We start from the raw sequence: 20,937 nt of genomic DNA, 5'->3' as shown, positions 1-20,937 counted from the left end.
GGGATTTCTTCTGTCTAGTTTGGCTCACTGCCCGAGGCACAGATCAAACACAGAATAAAGCCACTGTAAGAAAGCAGCAGAAAACAGCAGGATTTCTGAAAAGGTATTAGAAATATAGTCTCAAACCTGCTTTTGTTTTTCTGGCTCTACCTGTAAGAATCTTTAGCTGTCAGCGTTGCTGAATAATTAATGCTCTCTCAGACATACGCACACTCCTGCACCACCATCAATCTCACAGTCTTAGACACTGAGAGACGTCCACAACTGCTATGATCTTCATGCATGTGACTCATCTGCTTTTCTGTCGAGGAATGAAATTACCAAGACTAAACACCATGTCAAGGAACTCATATTGAGCTTTTAGTTATGCCAGCAAGATATTGACAATAAACAAAGATGTGTGGGAATAAATATGCATTTGATTCAATTCAGTTAAAATAAAATGAAGTTTTAAAGGGGCGCCAGAGAAATATTTACCCAATTAAATGTGAAAATAACCATACATTTTTTTTCAGTTATGTTCAGTAAAAATAAATAAATAACATAAATACAGACGTGCATTTTTCAGTTTCAGTACAAATAAAATAATAGAAATAAAAAGTAATAAAAAAGGTTTAAAGGTGTGCCAGAGAGATATCACCAATAAAGATATTTGAAAATAAACATTTTCCACTTACTATTAGTAAATAAATAAATACTTTTTCAAAAATAAATTACACTTTAAAAATAAAAGACAGATGTATAAACATGATGATGTAAAAAAATGATGTGAAATGATATTAACAATAAAGATGGGTGTGGTATTTAGCTTTCATTTCAATTCAGTTCAATACAATTATAGAATAAATTAAAAACTGTTTTAGAAAGTTGCTTTAGTAAAGCAATCATCACATATAGTTATGGCTATGACATGAACAGACATCCCTTCAGTTTGAACCAGCAAGCATCCACAGCAACACACTACAAACACTCTTTAGCAACAGTTATTGTATTGCCAAACGGTCAGAAACTGAAGTTCATGTCCACTTCTTTTGATCTGTACAGCTGCTGAAACAGCTGTCTTTCTTTGATGCTTTGATATGGGGGTTGTACTTCCTGCCATCTCTGGCTCTGAGGATACAGCTGAGGGTCAGTGGCTGCACTCAAAGCAAACATCTGGAGACATCTGCTTCCCTCAGCCTTTACCTCAGAAAAAATCTAACGGACATCAGTGCCTTTGATGACACCTACATAGACACAGAACACAATGCTGTAGTGTTAAAATGGCAGATAGCTTATTGAACACTACATATTTGCACATCTTCAAGCTCTTCGGCAGCGGCAGAAGGGTTCAGATCAATCTCGTTTGCATTTCTGCTGAGTTAAACTCCCAGAAGGAATCTGTCTGCATGTTCAAACCACTCACGGCTGCATAATTGATAATGGAGCATCAACACCTATGGTCAAACAACAACATTCTCGCTCCCTTCTTTATTCACACAAATCAATGCTTTCTAACTCGCTTGTACTCCTATGGCTGGAACAATGCGTCCGTCCTAGCCAAGGAAACTGTATGTCCATCCATCATCTGATCTGGCAGTGTGAACGCAGCCTGATTTCCATAAACACACACAGACAGCTTCCATCTGTAGCCCTCCACTGGACGCCAAACCTTACACTGCATAATTAATCTCAGGCCGAGCGAGGAGCCATTAGCAAACACATTGTAGCTGCAGTCGTATTTGCGATGCGAGAGCAACAACAAATGAGAATTTGGATGTCTTAAGAGAGGGGTTTTTCATGTTTTCACAGCCTGATGGAGAATCGTTTGGCCAGTGTCCAGTACCCATCCTCCCCTGCGGTCCTCTTATCCATTGAGGCTCCATTAAAATCCCGGAGCGAGATAATCAAACCCCTCCCAAACACCAATTAACATTCATTCAGCCCAGCGGCACAACACTTGGCCAAGAAATCTGCACTGTGTCCAAACAAACTCTCACATTTGACTAGGAGAAGTTAATAGTCTCATTAAATGAGCTGAACTCCCCGTCAGTGCTGAGACACTCGAGCTGTTGAAGATAACACAATAATCTTAAAGACTTATCAAATGCATTCTTGAAAGTTGTGAGAATTATTTCATATGGGCAAGCAACTGACATTAAGTAATTGTGGTAATACTTTACAAAAAGGTTTGATTCATTAACATAAAATTTCAAAATTACTCAAATTCATTAAAAGGTTGAATTCATTAACATACTGTACTTTCAAAATGTATGAATTCAAATAAATTAACAATAGCATCACAAGAAAACATGAATTTACAATGAAAAACTGTCTATTCATAAATGAACAAACACCTATATTAATGCAGTATTTTTTTTTTCACGATAGCCTGCCTAATACATTAAATAACTGAAACAATTTGTTATAAAATGAATTCAAATTCAAAACATTGTTCTCTGTAATCAATGTTAAAACATTTTTCACACTTGATTCAAAAATGCATAATGCAAATGTTCAATAAAATAAAATAAAATACAATAATAAAATAAAATATTAATAGCAGAAGTGTTCATCCAGAAGAAAAATTAGATTGAGTTCATAAAATATAAAAAAAAAAAAAAAAAAAAAAAAAAAATGCAATTAATAATAAAGTTAGGGCTAGATATATCAAATAGAATAAAATAAAAGTAGCAGTTGACTTCCACAAGTACAATCTCATAACAAACTAAAATACAAATTAAATCTCAATGAAAATACATTAACCCCCCCCCCCCCCCCCAAACAAAAAACAGTTCCATGTGCAACCAGTTGGTTAGTATAGGTCACAGCCACCAAACCAATGAGTTAGTATAGGCCACACTAACTAAAACAAACCAAAATCTGCCATCAAACAGACTAAAAGCTCTATTGTGATTTATAGAGTATCTTATTGAAAGACTAGATGTCCAGGAGACAGACAGAGGTGGACAGTGTTTCAGCAGGTGGACGCTTCATGGTCTGACGTGAGGGACTGATCTGTTTGGCAGGTGTTCAGTCCTGAGGGTCACTCGGGTACAATCCCCACCATCCTGAAGCTTAACGGCAGTAATTCATCACCAGAGGCACAACAACAAAGCGGTGGCACACTCAACTGGCCTAAATCTTCCAAGAAAGCCATTTATCTTTTAAAACTCTTTGGTCTGAGAGGGCAGGGAAGTTCTTTGTGCTTTTTATCATGACCCCAAACACCATTACTCAACGTCACCTTGCTTTTGTAGTGGAATAAAGCAAGAAATCTTTACTGGAGCTGGTCAATGTCACTGATAGTAAGACAGGTCTATGGATGTCCTACTTATTACCCAGATAAGTAAGACTCTTCCTTCTACAACTTTAAAGCATCTGTGCTAATGTAACATTTAAACATTGCATGAAATTGGAGTCTTTGAGGCTTTCAGTCCATTTATGTCCAGCCCTGATGGCATATGCATGCTAGCGCAACTCTAAAAGTTGAACTTTTAGCAGATGAACGGGTTTCCAGCAAAACCGACCAAAATAGTTGATAAATCTATACAGTAAAGTGCTTTCTAGAATGACAACATTATCTATTAACATGATTGGTATTGTAAACATTGTCAGCTGAAGTTATTGATATTTTCTTTTGTTTTATATATATATATATATATATATATGTCCACTTAACTAAAATCCTGTTAGGGTTGCATGTATCGACATGGGAAGGAAATCATCTCTTAATAAAATAAAAGGTAACACTTTAGAATAGATAACACTTGTTAACTATTAACTATAAACTATAACATTTCTCTCAATAAATTCTTAATTTGCTGCTTATCAATAGTTAGGTAGTTGTTAGGTTTAGGTATTGGGTAAGCTTAGGGATGTAGAATAAGGTCAAGTAGAATAAGGCATTAATATGTTCCTAATTAGCACTAATACATGGCTAAAAATCTAGTAATATGCATGCTAATAAGCAACTAATAGGTGTTACCTATTCTAAAGTGTTACCAAATAAAATAAAATAAAATGAAAAAGTAAATTTAGATTGAAATCATAAAATATAATACAATAAAATGTTGTACATACTTTATATCAACATGGGGAATAAGACATTTCTTAATAAAGTAAATTATAAAAATAAAATAATAAAATAAAATGCTACAAAAACACACAATTAATAGCAGTTAATTTACACAAGTAAAATTATATTGTTTTCATAAATAAATAAAATGCAAGTAAAAATACATGTTCAATAACAGTTCACAATCTAAAATAAAAATATAATAAAAATACAATAGAAAACATTACATAAATCAATTTCACTGTTAAAAACAAGATAAAATGAAATACAGTAAAATGCAAATAAACCAAAGTTCACAAAACAAAATAAAAAATATAAAATAAAACATTTCTTGAGGTCATGAAATCCCAAAGCTGTTTCATAAGTATGAATGTCTAAGTGGTATCTCAGAACCAATTAGCCATTCATTTCCCCCACACATAAAACACACGCATTAGCAGCTCAAAATGGCATAAAGAGCCTTGATATATGTGCATATTTTTAATCTATTTTATTATCCTACCCTCATAATTTCCCAATAAATGCTTTGCAGAACCGCAGTGCAGCTCTGAATCCCTAATGTGCGTATAAACTGCTCTCTGAAGGACAGCGATTAAATCCGAAACTGTATCAGGAGGCGGATCACATGAGCTCCACTTTCTGGTAAACCGTCAATTCAAATGACTGTGCATTAGCATAAAGTTAACCCGTCACTTTAGTTGCCTCAAATCATAACCACATTGGTCACTTTGTCGCTGCCAATCACTGTCAATGTGAACAACCCTTTAATAGTTTTGCCTGTGCTCCTCAAGCAATCCTTTACCTCCAGATGGAATAGCAGGGAAAAATGCAAACAATTCAAGAGTTTTAAAGAAAGCATCATCCATCTGAAGTTACTATGATCAAATGCACAAAGCGTCTTCATCCAATCACAGCTCACGATTGAACTCAACCAGCTATTGACATTACACACCAAACAGACACTCCGATCTGTGCCAATTCCCACAAGGTTTAAGCGCCAGTCTCTGATGGAAACGGCGGGGGAAGGATTTTACATGAGTTTTCTCTCTTCTACAGGACATTTCAAGAGGAGAGTGGACAATGTCATGGTTAATTTCCAGCGGCTTCCTGCCCGACACATCTGGCTTTGATAAACAGCTGACTAACAGGGCTTTAAGAGGATTTTTTTGGGGTGGGACTGATATGAGCTGACTGCAAAGCTTGGCCCACAAACCTAATCTTTAGAAAGCACTTAAAAGAAGTTTGAGTGATTTTAGGCCAGCGTTTGGTTTCTGAGGCCTTCTTCTTTTCTTTGCAATTCGGTCCAGTTGTGCTGGCGGTTTTCTGGCATATTCATTACAATCCAATCAACTGACCTCAGCTCTCGGATGCATTAGAGTGAGGTTGATCATTTAGTGTTTGGACACACACAGCTGCTTATATAGTTAGTACAGAAGCTACATATCATTAACCAAATGGAAAGATTAAATCATAATATACAGTTGGCATAATGCTGATTAAGCAGACATTCATTTAACTCTTGCAAATAAGAGTTTCATATTTTAAGGATCACAAAAGTATAACCACAGAATTTTACTTAGAATCCCTTACTAATCTTGTCTTCAAACTCATTTTATAAGCTAAAAAAGTAAATTATACTTTTCTACGGTGACCATACTCCTATTGTTTCTTCAGTATCACTGTACATTAAAAAATAGTATGATCAACAAAAGTCACGGTAACATGCTTTTTCATTAACTTTAAGTCTAAATCAAGTCAAATTTTAAGTTTAATATCATTTAAACTGAAATCATTTCTACAGCCAATTTGATCACACTTAATTTAAAGCAGAAACTGAACTTTTTTTTAAGATGTATGCATGGAAATTGAATGCAAATTTTTTGTATGCACTCAATATCACAATGACCTAATGCATTTACAGAAATGCATTTAATACTTTATTTCTGAATGCACTTGATTGACGTTTCATTACCTGACCTTTTCATTTTTCATTTCACCATATACGAGTAATTTTGACTAAATATTTTTTACTAAAATTATTTTTTTTCAATCATAACTAGATGGCAAATACATGCAATTTAACGAGGTTAAGTAATTTTGCATACTAATATTTGAAAAACTAATAATTTAATAAATGTTTCACTATTTATTCATGGTATTCACAGTCATTATCAAAACTACTTCATAGTATTGTGTACACTTCACAATAGTAGTTAATAATTAGATGGTATTATATTCTGACAAACATTTTCTGCAAATATCTTCTGTAGGAATTCAACCAAATTATAATTAAGATGCATATCACAGATGCATATAGACATTTACCGCAACTCCCATGAATAACTACTTGACGTTTCTTCAGAGCAGCTGTGCATCACAGAGTTGCTCGTGTCTCTGGTCAGCATCACATCACACCAGCTTCTTCATTTCCAGACCCGATCTGCCTGCTCTTATCATCCACACACTTATCGCTCCATTGGCTGCTCTACAGCTGTGAAAGCCTAACATTTTCCCAGATGAGCTCTTTATATATAGATTCCACTCCTCCCCACGAGGTTCCTCTTTTTATACCTGCAGAAAAACAGAGAAAAGTGGATAGAGGGTTATTTTGTGCCATAGTGCTCTGACACCAGGCTGAAAACAACAATACTCTAGTTATTATCTTATTCTTGAACACAATCTGCTGGGAGTTCTTGCACCAAGGTCAAGATGGATCAAGATACTTCCATTAAAGTGTCAGATGGTACACTGGCAGACCACATACTGTCTGTCTGATGCATACTGAAGCCAAAAACCGCAATGGTTATTTAAAATCTCTAAGCTCCAATCTGATTGGCTGGTTTTAAACAATTTTACAGGATTTTATTGAACTGTTGGGAAATAAAATACAATTTCCATGGTATGATCTTTTGAATATCATAGAAAATAACTTGTACATGCACTGGTAAAAACAAAATAATGAAAGTACAGTACTTTCAATGGTTGTCTGTGGGGTACTGACCCAAAATAAACATTAAAATTGCCGCAAGACAAACATTATAAATGTTAACATGAGGCTAGTGTAATAAAATGGCTTACTAACCTTGTCTTATATCCGTTATATCCACATTTCCAACTTCGGATCACGGAAAGTGGGTAAACCCTGTAACGTTCACACAATACACTATACACAAATAAACCAGAAAAGCACATTGTACATGGTGCAAACTAGAAATTAAGACCAAGTAGTTTATATCTCTAGATTATATGTCTTATTTATACCATTTTACAGCTCAAATAGCACAGATTTTTGTGTCAAGTCACTGGGGTATATTTGTAGCAATGGTCAAAAAAACATTTTATGGGTCAAAATTATAGATTTTTCTTTTATGCCAAAAATCATTAGGATATTAAGTAAAGATTATATTTCATGAAGACATTTTGTACATTTCCTACCATAAATATATCAAAACTATATTATATATTTTTTTGATTAGTAATATGCATTACTTAGAACTTTATTTGGACAACTTTAAAGGCGATTTTCTCAGTATTTAGATTTTTTTGCACCCTCGGATTCCAGATTTTGTTATTGTTGTACCTTGGCCAAATATTACAATCCTAACAGAGATTCTTATTTATTCAGATTTCAGATGATGTATAAATCTCAATAAAATAAATAAAAAAAGACCATTATGCCTGGTTTTGTGGTCCAGGGTCACATATAAGATCTTTTTCTAAACTACTGCATGCATTTCTGTTATTTTCCCTAGAGTCATCATCAGTACTTCTTAGCTTTGGAAGGACAGAGATTCTGATTTCTACACTTCTTCCAATAATCCAATTAAAATTTTGCATTCCAATTATAATCAACTAGTCATTTTACTAAATATTGGCTTACTATTAGTAATCAAAAATACATCAAAAATGTAGGTGATTCTAAGCCAGAATGAGCTGTATAATGGACCAGACTTTATGGCGATAGTCAAAAGTCTGCTTCCACGAGACTTCTTTCAGACTTTATCATGTCTTAAGTGCTGAAAAGAAAACAGGATGCTTATTAGACAGGCATCATCAGCAGCATCTGATAGTGGCTATCTCTCTCTATCTCCCACTTTAATGGGAGAAACAGCAGTCTGAGACTAATGATGTGAAAAACCTCTCTCATGAAGTAATGCACTGCGCTGCCATTACCATGACAGAGAACAGTCCCGCTTGGACAGAAAGAACCCGACAAATGACGTCAACCTGAGGAGAAATGGGATGAAACTATGAAAAGTTCAATTAAAAAGTTAAAAAAATGCAAACAAATTTTTTTTTTCAAGACGATACTGATTTGTTTCAAATTTATTTGTTTAAAAATATAGTCATACAGCAAACAACAGCACATATGGTTTCATTTAACATTACTGCAAGCGACATTAGAGAAAGTTAATTGTATCTTTTGCACTAACTGTCATCCAAAATGAATTCAAGTTCTGTGATGTGAATAATTTAAGGCTGAGAACATCTCATTCCTTTGAGGCACTTAGCAGTTTCCTGTCAGAGAGGTTTCACAGGGTCATCGTTGTTAATACACATCATTAGCAGAAGAGTCTGTATCGCCTTCCACAGAGCTGAGGCTGACAGACTCTTGATCCTGTTTGACTGACGGCAACCTCACCGACATCACTCTGACATCACTTCCTCCTCCTTCGGTGTGCAGAAAAACGTCTTCACCTGTGGGAAAACGGATGAGTCAACATTTGAACAACAGCAGGTGAAACAACAAGCTTACAACAATGCAAAAACATCATTTAAACAAGATATCAATCATACAGAACTTAGTTTAGGGTCATTTTGTGCAAAGAAATGAAAACCTTGGGAAAGAACACATTCCAAGTGCTACATTTGCTAAAAAAGCTCTGACATTTCAATGCAATTAAGTCATCCTATTAAGCTCAAATAATGAAGGCTTTTCAGTTAATGACATTGAATGGGAGCGTGAACCCATCATCTGAACACAGTGACATCAGCTGCTTATTAGGACATCTTTTATAACCGTCACACTGGCACACACACACACAAACAAACACTCATCGGTCATTTCCTCTGTGTTCGGGGGCAGCAGGCAGAGGCTGGGTGGGCATTTACCCAGATCAATGGGGCGTGTAGGAGAGGAAGTGTGAGTGAACAGAGACCCTCGCGGGACCGCCGGGCACACACTGATGGAGATCAGCAGGGACTCTCACACACATACAACTGATGCTCTTTCCTGTGTTTTCTCTCTTGTTCGAGAACTGTGACTGGTGAGGAAAATCAAGCTCAGCAATACGGCATAAAGAGGATATGTTCTACATGACTACAGAGTTTTACTTTGATAGTACAAGCTTTTTTGCACTGCTTAACTTTTAAAACAAATATGCGAATATATATTTGTAATAAGACTGAGGTTTCAGTAGCATACACAGTGATGGCCAAAATTAGTATTTTCACCAGCTAAAAATGGGTTTAAGTCAGTCATTTCTATCTTTTGCTGTAGTATGTCAATAGGAAATATCAGTTTACATTTCCAAACATTAATTTTGCCATTAATTGATCTGATCATCATCATGAAGAAACAGAACAAACTGAGACACACTAAATCCAGAAGAACTGTGGCAACGTCTCCAAGATCCTTCAAGAGACCTACATATTTTTATGCACACACATACACAATAGATCTCATTTTTATGTGGTTTATCATATATAAATCTTTTTGCTATTATGATCCCATTGGAGGGAGCATGTTGAAGTACATCTATATAGTAAATCAAACTATTTTATTTCAAAAGAGCAAGGAATGTAATGTTTTCCATGGTATGTCTCCTTTAAAAATCCCTTCCTGTATATGCTTTGATCCACAAGACATCCATTTGAACTGCAGAACATTTACTAGGAGACCTAAAGAATTTTTTTTTTCCCTTAACATGAGCCTCTCCCATAATTTCCCTCCCACAAATATTGAGCTTCATTGACTTGGACAGACTGAACAGCCTGCACATGGTTTTACTGGAGTGCGTTCAAAGCAAACTGACACAATCAGATTGGTTCAATAGATGATTAATAAAAGCCACTTCACGCCTAACGACTGAATCATAACCTGAATATAATAACAAGAAAAACCCCTACAGATCTAAACATTTGATATGGATCGACTATAATAACAAGACCATGTGGTGATGCACTTCCACGTGGAAAATATGGACTCGTCATAATTTGGACTGTGATTTGTCTTTTGTCTGTTGCCTTGCCAGCACTGGCAAAATAACCTGAACAAGACAATAAAAAGCTAATAAGCACAAGCCTAGCCAGAAATATGGCAATATCCTTATTAAAGGGTTTGTTCACCCAAAAATAAACATTGTGTCATCATATACTCACCCTCATGTCATTCCAAACATGTATCAGTTTATTTTTCCATAAAACACAAAATAAGAAATTTGAAAGAATGTTCATGCTACAACCAAGATATGACTATCCAGCTTTAAAAAGGGCAAAAAAAAAAACATAAAAGCACTACAAAAGAACTCCATATAAATCATAAACCATATTTAAATTCTTCTAAAGCCATGCAATAGCTTTGTGTGAGGAAAGACTAAAATGTAAGTTGCTTGACAAACATGGTCAGCATTCACTTTCATTGTATGGCAAAATAACCTATACACATCTGTTTTTGTGTTGTATGTTTAAAAAAAGTTTAGAAAAACGTAATGATGACAATTTTCATTTTTAAGTGAACTGTCCCTTTAAGACGTTGAGAAGAGGCTGAAACTCATTCACATTGGATGTGATGACCTTCATGTCGTACTGTAAAACGAAAAAGGACTGAATAAGTAATGTTATTACACACAAATATTCAAAGGTAAAAGTCCTTGGGGCATGATTGCTTGCTGTTTTGTGTCTTCATGGCTGTCCGCAGTGAACACTGCCTCTGTGCAGCAGATGGGCCAGGTTTGGCATAGATTCTTTTTGGAAAACCCTGTGGCCTACAAACACTACAGACTGACTACAACACCTCAGGGTGGAGGGAGAGAGCAAATGAAAGCAGTGAAAGGGAAAGAATGAAAACAGAGGAATAGACAGATGAAAAGAGAGTGGGAGTTTGTCCACCAACAGAAACAGAAACGTATTTTGAGTTGAAGTAGATGTAAGCCGCCCAGAGCTATTCAGACCCAAGTGAGCGCGATAGTGGGTGTCATGAATCAGTAAACAGCATTCAATGAACACCTACTTATTTTTTTTTTAAAATAAGACATTCAAAGAAAGTAGACTTTGTGTTTATATAAATGAGAGTAGCAGATGAATATGGAACAATATCTATTTAAAAGACTAATAGTGTTTTCTAATATGACTGTCTTGAGGAGGGAGTTTGCAATTTCAGAGCCACTTGTGGCACAAAACAGTAAAATAAGTTTCACAAATATATAAATAAATAAATAAGACAAACTGGTTATTAAACACGTTTTCTAAAAACATTAAAAAAAAAAAATCATTTTCTGTGTGTGCTTTAACAAACATTCACGTCTGTGTGAAAAGACCCTGACTACACAGCCAAGAACATCACACTTAAGTCGAGAAGCAGACATTACCGTGCCATTGAAACGGCCTGGCTGAAGACTACAGAGACGTCAGTGTATTGGGAAAAGTCTCAGATTGTTGAAACTGGAGGACTTAATAAGAGGCTTTGAAAAGATATCAGTACAAATCTTCACAAACAATAATTTTCTTTAAACATACAACCTCAAGAAGATAAAAATGGCCTCTAGCGTAAAAAGGAACACATTTACATAACTCTACTCTGCGGTTGGGAGTTTAAAATGGTTTGAAACCAAGCAAAACAAAAAATACATTTGCCTAATTTTTTTTTTTGCATATGCTCGGTGAGTTTAGGATTGGAACAAAAATCAAACCACTGCAACAATGGGATAATTGTCTTACTTCTCTGACAGTCTGAACAGTGCCGGGTGTCCAGGGGTCATTTGGGGACATGATTACAAAAAGAGAGGATTTTAAAGGTGAAGTTCACTTAGAAATGAAGAGATGAAAAGTGCATGATAGGTCATGAGAACCAATGTTGTTATTATTGAAAAATCTGGCATAAAGGTTCTTTATTGACATCTTTGGCTCAATGAAGTCCCTTTAACATCCATAAAACCTTTCTATTCTACAAAATGTTCTTTATAGTGGAAAAGGTTCTTTAGATTATTAAAATATTCTTTACACTAAGAAAACCGCAATTTTAAGAAAGGTTCAGTGAGATGTTCATTGGGGACCAGAAATGGTTTTTCTATGGCATTACTGTAAAAACCTATTTTGAAAAGTGTACTACTGTACAATAAAAAATATCTTCGAGAATTATTGAATTTTAATTTATGAGAAAACTATTTCTAAGTTTTCATGTTTATCTTGTTATACACACAGAACACATCAGAAACGGTAACACAAAATTCTTCTAAATATTACATTAGTGAAAGATGAAACCCAGGAGCATGAAAAAGTTTAGACCCAAAATATGTCTCTCCGGCTTCTGTAAGACAAAGAACCGATACTATAGATCCATTAAGGATGGCGCTTTCTTTCAAAAGACAAACACCCTAAAAGCTCCATCATTTATTTATGCTTTTGCATTTTCTATTCTTGCACAATACATTTTAGTCAGCATCTGGCACAAACGGTCTTCAAGGTCCTACGTACTCCTTATATATTAATGACAGAAAAAAGATAAGTCTTTCCAAACTGGGCAGCATTATCAAGTAGAAAAAACATTTCTGCAGAAGTCATGCAGGTTTGAAACAACATAAGGGTGAGTAAATGATGACAGTACATTCATTTTCACATGAACTATCCCTTTAAATCTCGAAGCAGTGGCAGAACTCACAGAGGAGAGATTGGTATGTTTTTACAGAGGACCAGGTGGTAAGGTCAAACCTTATCCGTCGACGCAGCTTTAAAATATCACACTACGGACAACGAAAACTCTGCTGAAAGAGACTAACTATTGCAAGACCTTCAGAGATAGTGAAAGTAGCCAGGTGCTGCAGAAAGCCAAATCCTTCAAGCAGAGATCCAGGGACGAACAAAACAGATGCATGGAGCTGATAAAAGAGGCACAAACCTGACACAGTTTGGGAATGCATGCATTCCACAGAAATGGAGTATTGGGAGAAAAAAAACGAGTCATGAGTGTACAGTATGTTCAATGTCTGAATGTTTCAAACCTCCTTTAAGAAGACACCTGCAAACACTTAACAGATTTCTCAACCCCATTTGAAGCTCTCAGGATGGACAGATACGTCAAACTCCTCCCTCTCCTGACCTCTTACATCTACTCTACTTTACTCTACTCTGTCTTTTCTCCACTCTCAGATTTGGGAGTGTCAAGAATGAAGCTGTCTGGCAGTGTTTTATAAAGCCTCTGGAAAGGTCTCTGTGCTGTACTGTGTGAAATAGCTCAACAACAACAACAAGGAAAGAAGTTAATTAAGAGGGAATGTGATCAAATAAAGCAAATGACACATATGAAAGCAATCAAGAAACTATTTACACTACCTTTCTCGTTGTCCCCAAAAAACGTGTCATCTGAAAGTCTCCTCAACCTGGGCAACTCTGGGGAGAAACAAACACAAGGTGAAATAAATTGAATTGCAAGGCTGTAGTGACAGACATTTTTATGGTTTTAAAATACTTAGAGCATAATAATAATATACATAAATAATATTCATATGCATTTTTTTATTTAATTGCATGCAAGTGTTGAATTTCGGACAGCATTTAACTTCACCAAAGAGGGACTCCTCAACAAATTTCTTCATTTGCATAAAAAAATGGAACGTGTTTCTGTGCTTTGGGAAGATGAGGTGAGAACATCACATGAGCACAGCTGGGCTAGAGCTACAGAATCACACACAAGACTACACACTCGAATGCAGTTATACACATACACTCCGCTCAGTTCCCCTAAAGGCATGACAAGATGTTAAAGAGAGCCATTCACCTTCAAACTTTCCCTGCTGCAAGCCAATGTCAGACATGCTTTAAAACCCAAACTTACAGGACTTAACTGGAAGGCATAAAACAAGAGGACTGTGCATGGGGTTATTTTAGGAAAATGCTTTGTGAAATGTTCTTTATCCTCAAGCGAGGGACACAATGATCTTGTGAATTAAAATCTCAACCTTGTTCGACTGTGAAAAAGGGAGAACAGCATAACCAGTGCCTGATTCACAAACAAATAGCTTTTAAGCGGCTTCTTTTTGTGAATCAAAAACAGAGCAGGACTAGTGTTAAATGATTCACAAACAAATAGCTCTTTAAAACCGGTTCTTTTTGGAAAGCAAAAAGATAAGCCAAAACCAAATGATGCTGATTCATGGATTGCGGAGTCTTTTTAGGTTGTACTTGTAATGAATGATCTAAAAAAATAAATAAAAAAAACTCAGGTGTTGTTGTTTTAATTAGTTTGATGGATCCTTCATAGAATTATAAATATAAAACACAAAAAATGTATTATGTGGAATCATTTCTGAAGGATCATGTGACACCGAAGACTGGAGTAATGGCTGCTGAAAATTCAGCTTATCAAATAAATTTTCAAATACATTATAAAATAGAAAGCTGTTATTTTAAATGTTAATACTTTTCAGAGTATGTTTGATCAAATAAATTGACTTTTTACAAGCAAAAATTTCCAACTGAATTGATATCTAATTGAACTGGCACTGAATCCGGAAATCCAAGATTAATGACGGGAAACGACAAAGAATAAGTACAAAGATGAGGCTGGCTAGTTAATCATGACCTGACTGGGCTTGAACCAAATGAGATGGATGATTTTCCTTAATGTAAAGGAAGTGCTGACTACAGAGCTGAAAACTTTCTGAGAGTGACATCACCGTATCGTTCCCATGCTCTAAAAAGATCCCAGATCAAGCATATGAGGGCATGCAGGTTTAAAACAAGATAAATCTCATACAAGGCTAAGAAACAAGGTGTGTGTTTAAAGAGTCGGCTATGATTTCTTTCATCAAATGCACACACATGAATCAATGTGTCAAAGCCAGACAAATGATCCGTAAATTAATTACTATTAAATACCACCATTTCTGTGGAATACAGCCAAAGGGTTGTTCCTTGGGATAAACGTCAGGTCGAGTTTGATTTATAGGGATTTTTTCCACAGGTGGAGACCTCCTGACATAACCCCGCTGAGTCGCAAGCCTCCGTTCATGAGGCCAGGTGGAGCAGGGGTCATTCTCGGAGCGTTTAAAACCCCGTCAAACTTCCCATCCCCTAAAGACAGCTTAAGTCAATCAAAGCCTTCAGTGGCTCTTTACTAATCCTTTTCTTTGAGCTTGTTTACAGCACCGCTCAGGAGAGCCGCATGGGCCGCCGATTGAAGCATTGTGTTGCAAAGTGCCGCCCACCACCCATCTCCACTTTTCCATCAGTCCCGACCTCAGAAACAAGAGCAGCGTTGAATACAGAGAGTGCTAATTGAGAGTCAAGAGGTTACGACCTTTGGATAGGGGTCCACGTGGCCCCACCCTACACCCCAGAGAGGGAACCGCAGCCTGGATTGGGAGGGGCTTCGTGTACGGTTGGAAACCGGGGTCACGTGGACCGTCCTTCTTTGTAGATCTCTTGATAAAGAGATCTAGCAGCAGGGTTTGGTTGGATTTGCATTCGGCCAGAGGAGCTTTCATGCCCCCCTCTCTTGGTCCATCCAAGGAGGGGGGCTTGGGTGATGGGACGGCCTCTCAATGCTCCTTTCTTCTGGATCTGCTGGAGATGCTGGAGCACAGAGCTGGGCTTAGACAGCAGGCAGGACTTCCATGTGGAGAAGCTGGGCCGTAACCTCACACACAGGGGTCAAGGAGCCGAGAGGAGATAGGGTCAGCGAGGCCACTGCTCAGGGCCGCAGATAGAGAGAGAGAGAGAGAGAGAGAGAGAGTGAAAGAGAACAGAGAAAGATCTTATCTGTCTTCATTTGGAGAAACCTCCCCCATTCTCCCTCCAAGGCCTCTTTAAAAGCATTGGACACTATCAGAACATCACAAAGACAAGGCCAGTGTTTAAGACCACTGTGGGTCATAAGAATCCTTTAAATGTCATATCGGCCCAGGGGTGAATTTCATGAAACCTTGTCAGGAGCACAACCAGGTCGTATCCCCCCCCCCCCCCCAAAAAAAAACCAAAGGCCTAAAACAACGATTACTGTTCAAAATGTGCCAGGTGAACATAGAAGTCTCTAATGGGTACAATGAGAAGAACTGATTATTTTGTGTCGTGAGATTATTTTCATGATAATTAAAAACTTTTCAGTTACACCTTATTTTAAGATTTCCTTGTTACACGTTATATGTACTTATGATGTTTTGTAATAACAATAGATTATGCATAATTACATGCAAGTAACTAAGCCTAACCCTAACCATATACTACGTAGCTAATTAATATTACTCTGTACATAAATAAATAACTACACTTTAACATGGATACCTTAAAAAAAACTTTTCTCCTTAAGTTCTCATCACCAAACTGTAAAACTTTTTAAATTGCATTATAAAATATAAAACATGAAAAATAAATACATGAAATATAAATAAGAGAAAATAAATTCTAAAATTAATTCATTAATTAAATAAAAACTAGATGGAAAACAGTACTGTGAATGTGTGGGACGACATACTTAAAATTAGAAATAATATTTTAATAATAAAACTAATTATGTGAAAATGTAAAAAAAAAACAAAAAAAAAAAAACACTACAACCGCATTTTTATTACTTAAGTATTTTTTTTTTCCTTTTATCATTGGAGTGAAATGTTATCTGGACATTGAATGGTATTTAGGAAGTTTAATGTAATATTGCCACCACCTATTGGATGGCAACAATCATGCAAAATGTGTATGCATTTATGTATATTTATTTTTTAGCATAATATTTAATAACAGAATATATAATACCATTTTTTCTTTTGATATTGTGGTGAAATGTGTCCTAGATAAATTTACCCAAACTAGTAATCTGTTTTACATTCTGCTTAATGATATTTGGAAGGTTTATTGTACCATTTCCCCACCATCTGTTGGATGAATTATAATAGCCCAGCGTAACTGAAGGGGTTAAAAAACTGCAACATGAATCTTCTCAAATACAGTAACCTCGCACACACTTAGACCGCAGCAGAACAACTCAACTCTGCTACAGAGGGATTTCTGTGAGTCAGTTTTCTGGCAACACTGCATTATAATATATTAACACAACTTTTCCATCCAGCAAAGATGCATTTCACAGGAGCCACGTTGATCAGGGCTTTCAAAAGCATGCCAGAATAAAGCCATAGACAGTCAACTGATGTGGACACTCCTTTGGACTGACGGTTATTTTTAGATAAGTAGGTTATATCTCCCAAGAGAATCCCGGGGACCTTCAGAGACCGAGCCTCAAAAATGGCTGAGAATAAAAAAAACCTAATGTGGACCAGTTTCAAAGCAGGTCAAACAGAAAGGTAAAATAATTGAGAAATCGGCTCTGCTCCAGAAAGAGCTCCGCCAGGCTGGCCTTTCCCTCGCCAACCTCTGATTTAATGAGCTTTCCTTTAACACAAAAGAAAACAACAGACGTCCTTTTTCACTCAGCCCATCAACGTTTACCTCTAGAATACTAAATTAAGTCCTATTTTTACACTACTCTGACGATACTACAATAGGCTAAAGAAAATATGCAACAGATGACCTTTAGAAATGGAACTAAAATGATTTGATCATTTAACTAAGTGGGTGAAATGGTGTGTTAAAATAGTATAATCATAATTTGAATCTAAAATGAAGAATTCATTTTGGTGATAAGCTTAATTTCACACCATATACTGTAAGTTATACTTAAAATGTACAATCTACATTCCTATTTTTACAATCAAACATGCATAATAACTCAAAAAGGGTCAGATATTTTTCTCTCTCTCTGTATTAAGGTCCATTTATGCTATTCAAATGAGGGGTTTTTTTGCTTCACAAAAGCCATAATTAACTTTAATTTAATTAGTATTTTGACATTTCATGCTAGCATTGCTGTACTGCCATAATATAACATTCATTTTTATAAAAAACAATCAAATTATGAAAACATTATATTAGAAAGTTTTTCGTGACCATATTCCCATCTCCTGTGTCAAATTGATCAGGCATTTTTGAAAAAGTAAAAAATGTCACATTTTATTGTTACTTGCCATTTCTTTGTAATTATTTTTCCAATTTACTTTTTTTAAAATCCATTAAATCCTACAAAAAAAAAAAAAAAAAATTCTGCTGCTTTGCATCTTTCTGAATGTATTTTTTTTTATAGCAACTTTTTTTTTGTTTTCATGGAACATCAAACATATACTTTTACTTTTAAGTTTTTAAGTTCATGGAAAACAAAATTTCTCATGATATAATCTCTTTAACTATCTCAAAAGAGCATTTTAGAAACTCTCCCATGGCTTGCACTGAGTTGGATAAAGCTAATTTAAAGTAAAAATAAGAGAAATCCCACAAAGCTCCTTTAAGATGATTTTGGACTGTCTACACCCTCTCTTGATGTGTCCGCCAGCTGTCCGTTAGATCTGCGTTCTCATGCAGCGTCACACTCCCACAGACCATTTCAACTCTATAATGCAGGCCTGAAATCAAGCAGACTTGAGGGAGATCACATGACAGTTTACCTGAAACCTATTCACTATCTGCCGCAGCCAGTTAAGCATTATATTGGCTTAGCACACCTTCAGATCTGGTCATTAACAGGCATGCCTTTGAAAAGTAAGCCGTCAGCTCCAATCAAACCGTTTCAGTCTGGAATGCTCCTCTGTTTAAGGCCTGCCGAGCGAATCGCAGGTATGTGGGGGCCCCAGCGGTCTCTGAGGGGTGCCCGGGTGCGCCTGTGGGCGAGCAGCCCGGACTCTCAGCCATCTGTGAACAGGACAGCATCTGTCTGTTGAGCCAAAATTATCTGGAATAAGGGGGAGTGATGGTAAGGCATCTATGGGTGATTGAAATGTTTCGCTGGCAAACACACACACACACACACACACACACAGATCTGTTGCGATGCAGGGTGGGACATCCTTTTAGGATAGTAAAGCTTAAGAATGGAGCAGAGATGATGTTAGGTGGCAGCTCTTGGACGTCATCCTGAGATCTGCATTGGAGCAGCAGGCGCATGTGACCGCACTGATAAATTCAAGATGCTGGGCTGGTCATAGGAAATCGAGTGTGAGCCAGGGTTTTGATAGGACACTGGGGTCCATTCCAGTACACCCGCAGGGAGGAGAGGAGAGATGGAGAGAGTAGAGGAAGAGAGGGAGAGGGTAAGGTTGACAGGTTGGCAGTGAGAGCAGGTCTGATAGGAAACAGATGAGTGGAGAGAGACTCATGACTGTCTGGCTCTAGCTGCAAACACTCCCCTTTAACATGAAACACTGAGCCTTGTCAAAGTGCTGAAGCAATTGAATAACCAGTATAAAATAAAATAATAAGCCACAAGAATTCCGGCTTTACAGCATGAAACAAAAAGCAGTGTGAAGCCTTATTGTTTGTATATACATCAATCATATCTATATCTCTCTCTATATATATATCTATTCTTTGGATCTACAGTTGATTTTTGCTATTCAAATACTAACTAAAAACTAATATAATAACAAAAATTGTAAACAAATCAAATAAAAGCATTTTTTATATTTAAATTTTTCTTATATAACATAAGCATATGTGTTAGTTTATCTGGCAAATCATTTTTAACTGTTATTTATTATTTTTTTTACTGCATGATTATATTTATACATAATATTTTAAAATAGTTTTTAAAGTTTGGGGTTGGCCATTTTTTCTCTCTCTCTTTCTCTCTATATACAGTATATAAGTATTAATTTGATTAAACATACAGTAAAAAAACAAAAAAATTGTGAAATAGTATTTCAATTTCAAATAAATGTTTTCTATTTGAATATATTTGAAAATGTAATTTATTTCCATGATGATCCTTCAGAAATAATTTGAATATGGTGATTTTGTGTTCAATAAACATTTTCACTATTATAAATGTTCAAAACAGGTGTTTAGCTTAAATTATTTGTGGAAACAGTGATCCATTTTTCCTTTGGATTATTTGATGAATATAAAGTTATTCATGTTTTTACCGTCACTCATAATCAATTTAATGCATCCTTGCTGAATAAATGTAAACTACAGATTAAACAGAATGCAGCTGATTTCACAGGTTTGTGATCGTATATCATTATCAGATATTTTTCAGAGCAAACGCCACTTCAGAGCCAGAACTGTCCACCACAGAGAGCATTTCACCAACTAATCACATCCAAAACACTAGTCATCTCTGCATTCTCCAACAGCTGGAGAACTTAGGAGCCTGTCGTTTCCTGTAAAGTGGCATGCGTCATACAGGAGGACACACATCTGTCCATCTGCTCAGACAGAACGGCTGGAACTTCCACTCAGTCAAACATCAAACACAAACCCAGGCTGTAACCCCACAAAACCTCAGCGCACTGTAACGGGAGCGCTCCCATGAAAGGCTGTTCCTCCACCTGTGAAAGCAGAGACAGGGCCTTCTGCCGCGTGGCTTAGCGCCTCTGCCTGGCTCGGCTGATCAAAGCGGCCCTGCTCCAGGGATGAGCCCCCCTCTTCTCTCCGTCTGGCAGATGAGGAGTCAGGGGTGAAGAGGTGATGACTACTGGAGCGCACAGCCGCACTCAAACCCGGTTCATTTTCAGAAGTCTATCCCTCTCATCTCCACTCATCCATCTGTGAGGGGAACCTTATCGCTACGCCTGATCTCACGCCTGACAGGATGAGACGGGCAGCACGATACGCCTGCTGTA

The 20,937-nt window shown here is 36.5% G+C and overlaps 1 protein-coding gene across 5 annotated transcripts in view; it reads right to left on the bottom strand.

The window, feature by feature from the left end:
• Positions 1-8,371: 8,371 nt before the first annotated feature.
• kiaa0586 (KIAA0586 ortholog) overlaps positions 8,372-20,937 on the bottom strand; it is a 103,879-nt gene continuing 91,313 nt past the window's right edge. For all 5 annotated transcript variants that reach the window (XM_052580449.1, XM_052580450.1, XM_052580451.1 and 2 more), the window contains exons 32-33: positions 13,607-13,663; positions 8,372-8,755 (exon numbers count right to left, since the gene is read on the bottom strand). In XM_052580449.1, coding sequence (XP_052436409.1) covers positions 8,607-8,755; positions 13,607-13,663 — 206 coding nt within the window. In that variant the 3' untranslated portion in view covers positions 8,372-8,606. The remainder of the gene's footprint in view (positions 8,756-13,606; positions 13,664-20,937) is intronic.

The sequence above is a fragment of the Carassius gibelio genome, chromosome B17, assembly GCF_023724105.1.
Source record: "Carassius gibelio isolate Cgi1373 ecotype wild population from Czech Republic chromosome B17, carGib1.2-hapl.c, whole genome shotgun sequence".
Lineage (NCBI taxonomy): Eukaryota > Metazoa > Chordata > Actinopteri > Cypriniformes > Cyprinidae > Carassius > Carassius gibelio.
Note: the sequence above shows the minus strand (reverse complement) of the source record. Positions and strands in the feature narration are given on the sequence as shown.